General features: G+C 43.0%; 1 protein-coding gene across 1 annotated transcript in view; it reads left to right on the top strand.

Moving 5' to 3' along the window:
- Positions 1–4552: 4552 nt before the first annotated feature.
- Positions 4553–12476, top strand: part of CLYBL (citramalyl-CoA lyase) — a 248137-nt gene continuing 240213 nt past the window's right edge. The window contains exon 1 of the mRNA XM_027590127.2: positions 4553–4663. Within this exon, the coding sequence (XP_027445928.1) occupies positions 4602–4663 (62 nt within the window). The 5' untranslated portion in view covers positions 4553–4601. The remainder of the gene's footprint in view (positions 4664–12476) is intronic.

Below are 12476 nucleotides of genomic sequence, written 5' to 3'. Positions count from 1 at the left end.
GAGAGAGAGCACACGAGCAGAGGGAGAGGGAGAAGCAGACTCCCCCGCTGAGCAGGAAGTCTGATGCGGGGCTTGATCCCAGGACCCTGAGACCATGACCCAAGCCGAAGGCAGACACTCCACCGACTGAGCCACCCAGGAGCCCCTAAATAGATTCTTTTTAAAGTCTTTTTTTCTTGGGGTGTCTGGGTGGCTCCATTGGTTAAGTGCACAACTCTTGATTTTGGCTCAGGTTATAGGGTTGTGAGGTTGAGTCCTGCTTCGAGCCCTGCAATAGGTGTGGAAACTGCTTACGATTCTCTCTCTGACCCTCCCCTCCCCACCTGCCGCCACCCCCCCCCATGAGTGAGCTCTCTCTCTAAAAAAAAAAAAATCTTTTTTTTATTGTGGTAAAATATACATAACAAAATTTATCATTTTTAACCATTTTAAATGTACAGTTCAGTAGTGGTAAGTATAGTCACATTGTCGTGCAAACATCACCACTATCCCTCTCCAGAATTTTTTTCATCTTGTAGAACGGAAATTCTGTGCCCACTAAACAGTAATTCCCCACCACCACTTCCTCTTAGCCCCTGGCAACCCTCATTCTCTGTCTCTATGAATCTGATTACTCTAGGAAACTCCTAGAATTGGACTCATGCAGTATTTGTGTGTGTATGTGTGTGCATGTGTGTGTGGCTTATTTCATTTAGCGTGATGTCCTCAAGGTTCATCCATGCTTAGCATGTTTCTGAATTTTATTCAGATAGCTTCTTGAGGGGTCAGGAATCGTTCAATAAATGTTTAAATTTGTTTGAGTTGAAAAAATTAGGTGGATATGAATGTAAAGTAACGGGATCTGTGAACAACCTCCAAAGGGAGGATGTTAACGCTGAGAGCCCCATGTGAACAGGATGAAGCACAGATCTACAGGCATGTGCATCTATGGTCACAGGGCCTGGTACCCCACGCCGGCCTGCTGCTTCACTTCCACCTGCCAGAGCTCATGCAGATGTCTCTTCCGAACAATCTCAACCTGGAAATACACCGGCAAAGCAATTTCTGGGAGAAGTGCTTCCAGCTGAGCGAGGTCAAGAGTGTGACCATTAGAGTTCATTCCAAACAGGAGTTTCCGTGTTGACCAGATACGGATAAGAACTAAACATTCTCTTTGTGCTTTTACATATCTGATGACCACAGATGGCCTCTGGCTTCATGTATTTCAAACTTTCTCTTCTATTACCCACATACTTCTGGGCCAGGTGCCTTAACGAGCATATTCTTATTGGGACATGACCTCTGGCCTTGCATTTCTACACAGGTGAGGCAGCACACTGGGCAGTAGTAGTCCTGGGAAGCGTTTCTAAACCTGGACAGCTAATCATAACTAAACATGGAAGTGCTTGCAAATCACACAAATACAGGGGTGCCCAGCTGGCTCAGTTGGTAGAGCATGTGACTCCTGATCTCAGGATTGTAAGTTCGAGCCCCATGTTGGCCATAGAGATTACTTAAAAATAAAATCTTTTGAAAAATCACATAGGGGCACCTGGGTGGCTCAGTAGGCTAAGCAGCTGACCCTCGATTTTGGCTCAGGTCTTGATCTCAGAGTCATGGGATAGAGCCCTGTGTCAGGCTCTGCACTCAGCGGGGAGTTAGTTTCCCGCCCTCTCTCTCCCTCTCTCTCTCTGCCCCTCCCCGCTCTCGTGAGCTCTCTCTCTCTAAAATAAATAAATCAATCTTTTTAAAAAATAAATAAAATGCATTTAAAAATCACATAAACACATTCTACTAAATCTAAGCCAAATATAACCCAGCTCAACTTCCGCGTAATTGGACCCTCAAAATGCTGCACCCGAAAGGGGTGCCTGACTGGCTCAGTCAGTAGAGCATGTGACTCTTGACCTCGGGGTCATGAGGTCAAGCCCCATTGTGGGTGCAGAGATTACTTAAATAAATGAATAAAAATTTTTAAAACTGCTGCAGCTACTCCAACACCACCCAACACAAAAGAAGCTTAAGGGAGTATAAGTTGGAATACACAGGGAAAGCACCTAGACCAATGGTAGTGAAAATATCTCACTTTTATATATTTTACAAAGAAAAATGACCTGTGAACACACTGGGTGGGGGGACCTATAAGGGGCCTATTCCAGTCAGGGGCCCTAAGGCTTAACCTCCTTTGGCTTTGGGTAAATCTGCCCTTTGGCTCTTATGCTAAGCATTAGTTGAATTGATTTTTATTTTAATTTTTTGTTGAGAATATTATCCAACATACACAGAGGTGAGAAATATGTAATCAACCCCACTCCCACCCTGTGTACCAGCCACCCAGCTTCAGTAATTATCAGTGTTGGTTCATTATTCTAGTGCCCAGCATTGCCACTCCTGAGCTTATTATGCTCCAGAGGTAATGTTTCTGGCTCCTATCCTTTCTCAGATCTTTGCAAGGTTTTTACCCTACCAGATTGCCCAATTCAACAGGATAATGAGTCTCTGCTAAATTTCATATTTTTAAAATGTCCTTGGGGGCAAACATGTACTTTTAGTTTTGGAGGCTGTGAATAAAACCACATTTGACTAGCCTCAAAGGAGGAACTCTGGATTCCTTTCTCTATTATATCCGGAAATATGGGAAGTTAATAAAGCTTTATTTTAAAATACACAAAAATTAGAAAACAATTCTTAAAACCTATGAGTTAATAATCTCATGAAGAGGCTTAAAAAAACCACAGATGTCCTGGTGAGAATGGGCATAGCTACAGTTTCTTCAAGCAGAATCTGAAAGAAATTGAATTAGCAAATGAGTCACTGGAGGTTCTACTTTACCTAAAAAGCCATAAGGTCCAGGGCATTTTTAATAAAGACAACTATTCATATGGCAGTTCTTGGAGTTATAATGAGGCTTGTGGAACATTTTCATTTTATATTTATTAAATACTTACTGGTTACAAGTCACTCACCCAGGTGCTGGGGGCACACAGCACTGACAAGATACACCAGGTCCCTGTTCTCAAAGAGCTCACAGTCTATTCCTATAGATGGTGTTTTTTAAACCAGAGCACTATCCCCCTTTCTAGGGGTGGGATTGCCCACACAACCCTAGTCCTGCCCCCTTAAGCCCACCCCTTTGATCAGTGGGCAGCAGTTCCCTCCCACCTTGAGAACCACTGAGGAAAAGGCAACAATAAGAAAGTGAGTTCACAAATCCCCAAATACTGTGATGAGGGCTGTGATGGAAACCATCAGGTTGCTGTGACAGTGAAATAGATTGGGAGGACCCTCTGGGTCGTCAGTGCAACCCTCTCGGAGCAGGTGGCAGATAGTCTAAATATCCTGGAGGATAAGAAGGTGTAGCTGTGGTTCTGGGGATGGGAGCAGCATGGGGGGAGGCCCTGAAGTGAGAGATGGCTTAGTGAACTTAAAAAAAAGTGGAAAGAGGGGCACCTGGGTGGCTCAGATGGTTGAGTGTCTGCCTTTGGCTCAGGTCGTGATCCCAGGGCCCTGGGATGGAGCCCCACGTTGGGCTCCTGACTCAGCGGGGAGCCTGCTTCTCCCTCTGCCACTCCCCCTGCTTGTGCTTTCTCTCTCTCTCTCTCTCTCTCTCTCTGTGTCTCAAATGAATAAATACAATCTTTTAAAAAAAAAGTGGAAAGAAGAATGTGGGGTTGAAATAAGGTGGAGAGATAGGCAGGGACCAGATCCTCTAAAGCCTTCAGGTTTGTGGTGAAGAACTTGGGTTTTATTCTAAATGCTTCCCATTGGAAGCCACCAAAGGGCTTCAAGAAGGGAATTGACATGATGATGATAATAATGAGAATTAACGCTACAGGGCACTTGCTCTGGGCCAGCAAGGTTTTAAGCTCTTTATATAAATTAACTCAAGATATCCTTATAACAGACCTATGAGGTGAGTACTATTAATATTCCCATCTTATAGAGGAGGAAACTGAGGCACGGAGAGCTTAAGTAGCTTAACCAAAGTCACACAGCTAGTAAAGTCTGTTTTAATACCTTAGCAGTCCCCCGACTGTGAAGCGGCAGGAGTTGTATTTGCTGAAAAACTGACAGGAAGGAGTTAGAGTGACGTGTTGTGTTTGCTGACTGAGTCTTCAGCAAGCATTTCTCTGGCCCAGAAAGTTGCCCACAGCTCTTCTGACTCTATTACAGGAATGTACGTCCCATAATGGATTCCCTGTTAAGGCGTGCACAAGGTGAGGCTCACGAATTTGTTAGGCAGTACTTTTAACAACACAAGCAACTAATCCCTAGAAAAATTGGCCTGTTCTGGTTGGGAAAACGCAAAGTCTCTCAACGTCGCCTTAAAAAACCCAGAAGCACGGGGAAAACTGGATTCAGTCACCAGAAAAACCGCTCAAGAAGTGGCCAACCACTCGGAGCCCCTACTCTGCCTGCCATGACAGCGCAGAAGTTTCTGGCAGCAGGGACACCTCGGGCTCGGGGTGGGAACAGGTGCGTCAGGCAAAGGGCACGGCTTTCGGGGGACGAGGCGTGGCGCGGCTGGGATTGCGGGGGGCGGGCCCACCTGGGGGCGGGGCCATAGGGGCGTGGCGAAATGAGGAAGGAGAGGCCTGAGGCGGGGCGCGCGCGTCAGGAAGATGGCGTTGCGTCTGCTGTGGAGAGCTCTCCCTGGAACGGCGGCGGCGGCGCTGCCGAGGCTGTGAGTTCAGGTCCCTAAGTCCCCCGCCACCCGGCCCGGCCTCCCCAGTCCCTGCCGGGAACCATCCCCACGCCGGCCGGGAGCACCGCGCGCCTCCCGTGCGCCGGCTCGACCTCTGCCAAGGTCGCCGACGCCCCGCGACGGTCGCCTCTCCTGCGCTTGCCTCCCTGTGGGAGGATCCTTGCTTGGGCCCGGGAAATGGGTACAAACATTCGGATTAGCAGCCCCAGAGCACACAACGAGTCTCTCCCACAGGTGGAAGCCGCGAACTTACGGCTGTTTTGTAAAAGGGTCCTGGAGTCCGCCTGTGAGCGACGGCTCGCCTGCTGAGTGAGAACACCCTCCACCCGTTGGTTCTGCACAGCGGCTCCCAGACTGGCCTCAGGACCCCTTTACCTGCCGAAAAATTATTGAGGACCCCTTAGAGTTTTCTTGTATCTTTTAATCTTTACGGTGTGAGGAATTAAAACAGAATTTTTTTTTTAAGATTTTTTATTTGAGAGAGAATGAGAAACAGCAGGAAAGGGGAGAGGGTCAGGGGGAGAAGCCGAGCAGGGAGCCCCACGCCGGGACTCGATCCCAGGACCCCGGGATCATGACCTGAGCCGAAGGCAGTCGCCTAACTGACTGAGCCACCCAGGCGCCCTTAAAACGGAATTTTTAAAAATACTCATTTACAAATGACAAACCCGTAACATCTTAACACATGTAGTGAAAGAGGGGCGTGGTATATATTTTTGAAAATTTCTTTGGTTTAATAAAGGACAGTTGGAGTCTCATCAGCTGTTCTGGAGGAAGTTTACAGAGCGATTCTGGGCTCCGGCAGACGCTAGTTGGAAAAGGGAAGACCTCTCAGACCATCTTGAAAGGTCTCAGGAACTCGCAGATGCCCTCGGACCACACTCTGAGAACCGCTGGGCTAGCAGTTGCCTGTTGGCCAACTACATGCACACGTTCTGTTATCTCCTTTGATCCCCTGACCACCGTGTGAAGAAGCCGGAAGACTTCTTTATAAAGATGAGGAAACAGGCTTAGGGAGGCTAAGTGACGCAAAGCAGAGAACGGCAGAGTTTGGTTCCGAAACCAAGTCTATGGCTCCTGGTCCAGAACTTCTTCTATTTGCTTGCTCCAGGCTTCCTGACTCACCGGTGTGTCCTGCACTGGGCCTACCCGGTCTTGTACATCATACCTTCCCCTTTTCTAGACCTGAGCCTGGTACGTGGCCCTGGGCTCAGGGGATCACCCCCGGAACCAGAGATGCTGCTGAGGCAGTATACGCAGACCCTTCCAGAAGGTCCCTTTTCTTGCAGGCCAGCGTCTGCGGCCTGTTTAATAATGGGTCCGGGGACCACATACAGTCACCTACTTCTAAAGCGCTTGGGACTCGTCTCACAGTGCTCTTTGCCATCCTTATTAGCGCACTGGTTATTTCTCCACACGCTTAACAGGTCCTACTAAGGCCGTGACAGCGGGCCTTCATGCTGGGTGCTTCGGGGGGCCTAGACCCTGGGTTAAATCCTCTGGGTTTCTGCCCCTTCAGAACACACGGAGATGGGAGCAGTAAAGGTGCCAAATTATCAACTTGCCAAAAATGGCAACTGCTTACAGATGGCTTAATTTCTACCCGAGTTGGGTTGCACTTAAGCTTCAGGCCGGTGGGCCTGCTTCTGGTGGCTTTATCCTTCTGTTTTTTAGAGTATTAGCACCATTGCTGGTAGGCAGGGACCATTCCTGACTTGTCTACCGAGTCTCCAATATTTTCCCCTGTTGTAGTGCTCTTCCTGATGCTTCCCCTTCCATCCTGTCTCTGGCCCTTCCGCTTTCTGTAGCCACTGCTCAATTTATGTAAATAGCTGGCTCTCAAGTTGGGGGAGCATAACTCCCCACTCCTAGGAGTGCTACTGGTAGGAGTGTCTTTTAAGCCCTCTCCACTGACAGAGCAAAGAAAAATATGTGTGAATAGTGACCCATGCATATATTATAAATACATACATTATTTAGGTAAGCTCTGGGCCCAAGGTGGGGCTTGAACTCATGGCCCTAAGATCAAGAGTCACATGCTCTGTAGCCTGAGCTAGCCAGGTGCCTCTAAATATTTCTATATGTAACCACTGTGTCTATATTAGGCTAAACATGAGTTCATATTACCTCCAATTCTAATCCATTACCACATGGATCATTCTAGCCTCCTCCCCTTTGCTTACTAATAAATCTTTACTACTACAGTTAGAAACTTGGCCTTTCCCCGCACCAGCACCAAAAAAAGAAAAGCCTGACTCCCACCGTCCACCATCCAATTTCAGCATACACATATAGCAGTATTTGAATTGTTAGACCATACTCCATGGGAAAAAACTATCGAAGTACAGTACTTATGTTCAGTTCCTTTTCCTTTAATAGGCTCTAGTCATTTCCTTAGTTACTTAGGTCGGTGCTTTTTCCTCCCATCCACTTCAGTGAGGTTGTTTCATACATCGTGATACAAGTAGATTCCCTTGTCACAGTCTGCATTCTTTCCTGGGATTCCCCTACCTCCCAGGTGAATTTTTTAAGTTGCATATATTAAGGTTCACTCTTTTTGCTATAAAATTCTATGGATTTTGATAAATGTATAATACCATGTATCTACCATAACAATATTATACAGAATTATTTTATTTCCCTAAAAATTCCCTGTGCTTCACCTATTCATCCATCCTGCTTCCTCCCAAACTCCTGGCAAGCACTGATCATGTTCCTGTCTCTAAAGTTTTGCCTTTAGAATGCCATATACTTGGAGTCATATATAGTCATATAGTCCTTCAGACAGTGTTCCTTCACTTAGCAATGTGCATTAAGGTTCCTCCGTGTCTTTTTCATGGCTTTTTAACTCATTTTCTTTTGTTGCTGAATATTACATTTTAGAGATGTTTCCTGGTTAATCTGTTTGTCTGTTCGCCTACTGAAGGACATTTTAGTTGCTTCTATTAAGGTTTAATAAAGCTGCTCTAAACATCTTGTGCAGGTTTTCTCTGTGCATAAGTTTTCAGATTAATTGAGTAGATACCTAGGAGTATGATTGTGTGGTAAAATATATATTGGGTTTTGTAAAAAAAACTACCAAACTACGTTCCAAAGTGCTATGCCATTTTGCATTCCCATCGTCAGTGAAAGTTCCTGTTGCTGTCGCATCCTTGCCAGCATTTAGTAGTATCAGTTAAAAAAAATTTGTTTAGTCATTCTAATAGGTGTGTAGTGGGATCTGTTGTTTTAAAGTTAATTTGTTTTAACTTGAAATTCCCTGGTGTCAGCTGATGTTGAGCATCTTGTCATAAGTTTATTTGCCATTTGTGTATCTTTGGTGAGCTATTTAGATCTTCTGCCTATTTCTTGGATTGTTTTCTTTTTTTTAAAGATTTTATTTATTTATTTGACAGAGACAGACACAGCGAGAGAGGGAACACAAGCAAAGGGGGTGGGAGAGGGAGAAGCAGGCTTTCCGCCGAACAGGGAGCCCGATGCGGGGCTGCTCGATCCCAGGACCCTGGGATCATAACATGAGCTGCAGGCAGACGCTTAACGACTGAGCCACTCAGGCACCCCTTGGATTGTTTTCTTATTGTTGAGTTTTAAGTATTTTTTGCATATTTTAGATATAAGTCTTTTATAAGATACACGTTTTGCAAATATTTTCTCCCAGTCTGTGACTAGTCTTTTCATTCTCTTAACAGTATCTTTTACAGAGCAGCAGTTTTTTATGTTAATGAAGTCACGCTTATTGATTTTTTTCTTTCATGGACCATGCTTTTACCATTTTTTGTTTGTTTTTTAAGATTTTACTTTGAGAGAGGGTAGGGGGAGAGGGAGAGAATCCTCAAGCAGGCTCCCCGCTGAGCACAGAGCCTGAAGCCAGGCTAGATCCCAGGACCCTGAGATCAATACCTGAGCTGAAACCAAGAGTCGGACACTTAACCGGCTGAGCCACCCAGGTGTCCCTGCTTTTGCTGATATATTTAAGAACTCATTGACAAATCCAAAGTCACGTAGATTTTCTCCTGTATTTCCTTCTAAAAGTTCTGCAGTGTTATGTTTTCTTACTTAGGTCTGTGATCCATTGTAAGTTGTTTTTGTTTTTTGTCGTGAATGGATATTGGATTTTGTCAAGTTCTTTTTCTGCATCAATTGATATGATCATATGATTTTCCTTGTTTAGCCTGTTGATGTGACAGATTACATTCATTGATTTTTGAATGTCAAACCAGCCTCGTATACCTGGAATAAATCCGACTTGGTCGTGGTATTTAATTCTTTTTATACATTGTTGGATTTGATTTGCTCATATTTTCTTGAGGGTTTTCCATCTATGTTCATGAGAGATACTGGTCTGTAGTTTTCCTTTTACGTGGTGTGTTTACTGAGTATTGGTTTCTGTATGTCTCATGTCTTTTTTGTTCCTCTCTTCCTTCCTTACTGCTTTCTTATGCATTAAGTGAATAAATTTCTTTAATGATTTCTAACTATTTTTTTTACCTTTTTATTGTATTTTTAAAGGGTTTTTTTTAGTGGTTACTCTAGGGCTTATCATATACATTTTTTTTATTAAAGATTTTATTTATTTATTTATTTATTTATTATTTATTTGAGAGAGAGAGAGAGAGCGCATGAGAGGGGGGAGGGTCCGAGGGAGAAGCAGACTCCCTGCTGAGCAGGGAGCCCGATGCGGGACTCGATCCTGGGACTCCAAGATCATGACCTGAGCCGAAGGCAGTCGCTTAACCAACTGAGCCACCCAGGCGCCCATCATATACATTTTTTTAAAAGAATTGTGGTAAAATAAAATATATGTAACATAAACTTTGTTATTTTAACCATTCTAAGTGTACAATTTAGTGGCATTATCACATTCTCACTGTCGTGCAACCATTACCACTATCTGTTTCCAAATTTTGTTCATCACTCCAAACAGAAACTCCGTACCCATTGAGCAAGAACTCCTCCCCAGCACCTGGTAATCTCTAATCTACTTTTCTGTCTCTCTGAATTTGCTTATTCTAGATATTTCATGTAAGTGGAATCATATAATTCTTGTTCTTTTGTTTCTGGCTTATTTCACTTTGCATAATGTTTTCAAGAATCATTCATAATGTAGCATGTATCAGAATTTCATTCCTTTTTATGGTTTGATAACATTCCATTGTATTATTACCATATACATCTTAACTTATCAGAATCTACTTTTGATTTATACTAACTTATTCCAGAAGATTGAGAAATGTTCCTTTTATATAGTTCTAGTTCCTTACCTTTTCTTCTTTTTTAAGATTTATTTATTTATTTGAGAGGGAGCGAGCAAGCGCATGCAGAGAGGGAGAGAATCTCAAGCTGACTCCTGGCTGAATGGTGTTATAGTTAAACATATTATATTTATATGTTACAAACCCAGTATATACGTTGTTGTAGTTTTACTTATATAATTTTATGTCTTTTATTTTTATTTATTTATTTATTTTTGAAGTAGGCCCCACACCTAGTGTGGGGCTTGAACTCACGACCCTGAGACTGAGTGGTATGTTCTACCGACTGAACCAGCCAGGTGCCCCAATTTTATGTCTTTTAAAGAAACTTAGAGAAGGAGATGCAAGTACATACACACTTTATAGTATTTGATATAGTTACCTTCTTATTTACTATTTCTGGTTCTCTTCATTTGTTCTTGTTGAGTTGAGTCACCATGTGGTGCCCTTTTTTAGCTTAGTACATCTTTGTTCTCACTCATCTGCTTTGTGTTGTTATTGGTAAATATATTACATTTCTATGTTATAGACCTAACAACACAATCATATAATGTTCTTTTATATAGTTTCTTTTTAAATTAGATAAGAGAAGAAAGGAGCAAGAATATGCATTTATACTTACTTAACTGTGTGTGTGTGTTTGTATGTGTGTGAATTTGAATTACTGTCTGGGATCACTTACTTTCAGCCTGAAGAACTTCCTTTAGGATTTCTTGAAAGGTGGGTCTGCTAGCAGTAGCACTACACATGTATGTGGCCTTTTAGAATCCCAGGAATATGTCAGAGTCTTTCAAAACTGCCTTTGGACATTTCATTTTCCATCTTTTCCTTTTTAAAAAAAAATTGTGTAAGTTTCAGGTGTATAGCTTTATAACTCGACATCTGCATACACTACAAAGCGATCACCACCACAAGTCTAGTGACCATCCATCACCATACAGTTGCCCTCTTCACCCATTTTGCCAATCCCCCCACCCCCTTAACCACTAGTCTGTTCTCTGTATGAGATTATTTTTGTTTTGTTTGTTCATTTCTTTTGCTTTTTAGGTTCCACATATGAGTAAGATCTTATGGTATTTGTCTTTATCCATCTGACTTATTTTGCTTGACATAATACCCTTAAGATCCATCCATGTTGTTGTAGATGGCAAGATTTCATTCTCTTTTATGGCTGAGTATGGCCTCATTGTATAAATATAACACATCTTTTATCCATCTATTGATGGACATTTTATTTCTGTATCTTGGCTATTGTAAACTATGCTGCAGTGAACATAACAATAAACAGGGGCGTATATATCTTTTTAACTAAAGTTTTCCTATTTGGATAAATACCCAGAAGTAGAATAGCTGGGTCATATGGTAGTTCTGTTCTTGGTTTTTTGAGGATCCTCCATACTGTTTTCCAGTGGCTGTACATGTTTACAATCCCACCAGCAGTGTGTGAGGTTCCCTTTTCTCTACATCCTCTCCGGCACTTGTTATTTTTTGTCTTTTTGATAATAGCCATTTTTACAGGTATTAGGTGAGATCTCATTTTGGTTTCGAGTTGCACTTCCCAAGTAATTAGTGATGAGCATCTTTTCATGTGCCTATTGGCCATCTGGATATATTCTTTGGAAAATGGCTATTCAGATTCTCTCCTCATTTCCTTTTTTTTAAGATTTTATTTATTTATTTGAGAGAGAGAGAGAGCATGAGAGGGGAGAGGGTCAGAGGGAGAAGCAGGCTTCCCGCTGAGCCGAGAGCCTAATGTGGGACTCGATCCCAGGACTCCAGGATCATGACCTGAGCCGAAGGCAGTCACTTAACCAACTGAGCCACCCAGGCGCCCTCTCCCCATTTCTTAATCAGGTGGTTTTTTGTTGTTGTTGAGTTGAATTAATTCCTTTTGTATATTTTATATTAACCCCTTATTGGATATATGGTTTGCAGAGATTTTTTTCCCCATTCAGTAGGTTGCCTTTTCATTTTCCTGATGGTTTCTTTTGCTGTCCTGAAGCTTTTTACTTTGATGTAAGTCCCATTTATTTATTTTTGCTTTTGTTTTTCTTGCCTTTGAAGTCCGATCCACAAAGACGTTGCTAAGACTGATGTCAAGGACTTTACCACCTATGTTTTCTCCTAAGAATTTTATGGTTTCAGGTCTTATATTCAAATTTTTAATCCATTCGAGTTAATTTCTGTGTATGGAGTAATATAGCGGTCTAGTTTTATTCTTCTGCATGTGGCTATACAGTTTCTCCAACACTATTTGTTGAAGAGACTATTCCTTCTCCATTGTATATTCTTGGCTCCACCTTTTCCTTTTAAGCTTTTGGTTAGCCTATTGTTTGCCCTGTTAACTGCCATTTCAGGTAGCAGTGATATTAAATAATTGCTTCTGATTTGACAAACACCCTCAGGGAAAATGCTATGCCCACTGTTCAGGCTCTGAGCTGGATGAGCCTTGCATGTGGGGTTTTCCAGGGAACTACCAGATAGGTCAAATAGTATCAGTTCTCTGTAAATGGTGCTTTGAAAGAGCTCCAACCCTGCCT

The sequence above is a fragment of the Zalophus californianus genome, chromosome 3 (assembly GCF_009762305.2).
Source record: "Zalophus californianus isolate mZalCal1 chromosome 3, mZalCal1.pri.v2, whole genome shotgun sequence".
NCBI lineage: Eukaryota > Metazoa > Chordata > Mammalia > Carnivora > Otariidae > Zalophus > Zalophus californianus.
The sequence above is the reverse complement of the archived record's forward strand: the minus strand, read 5'-3'. Positions and strand labels throughout refer to the sequence as shown.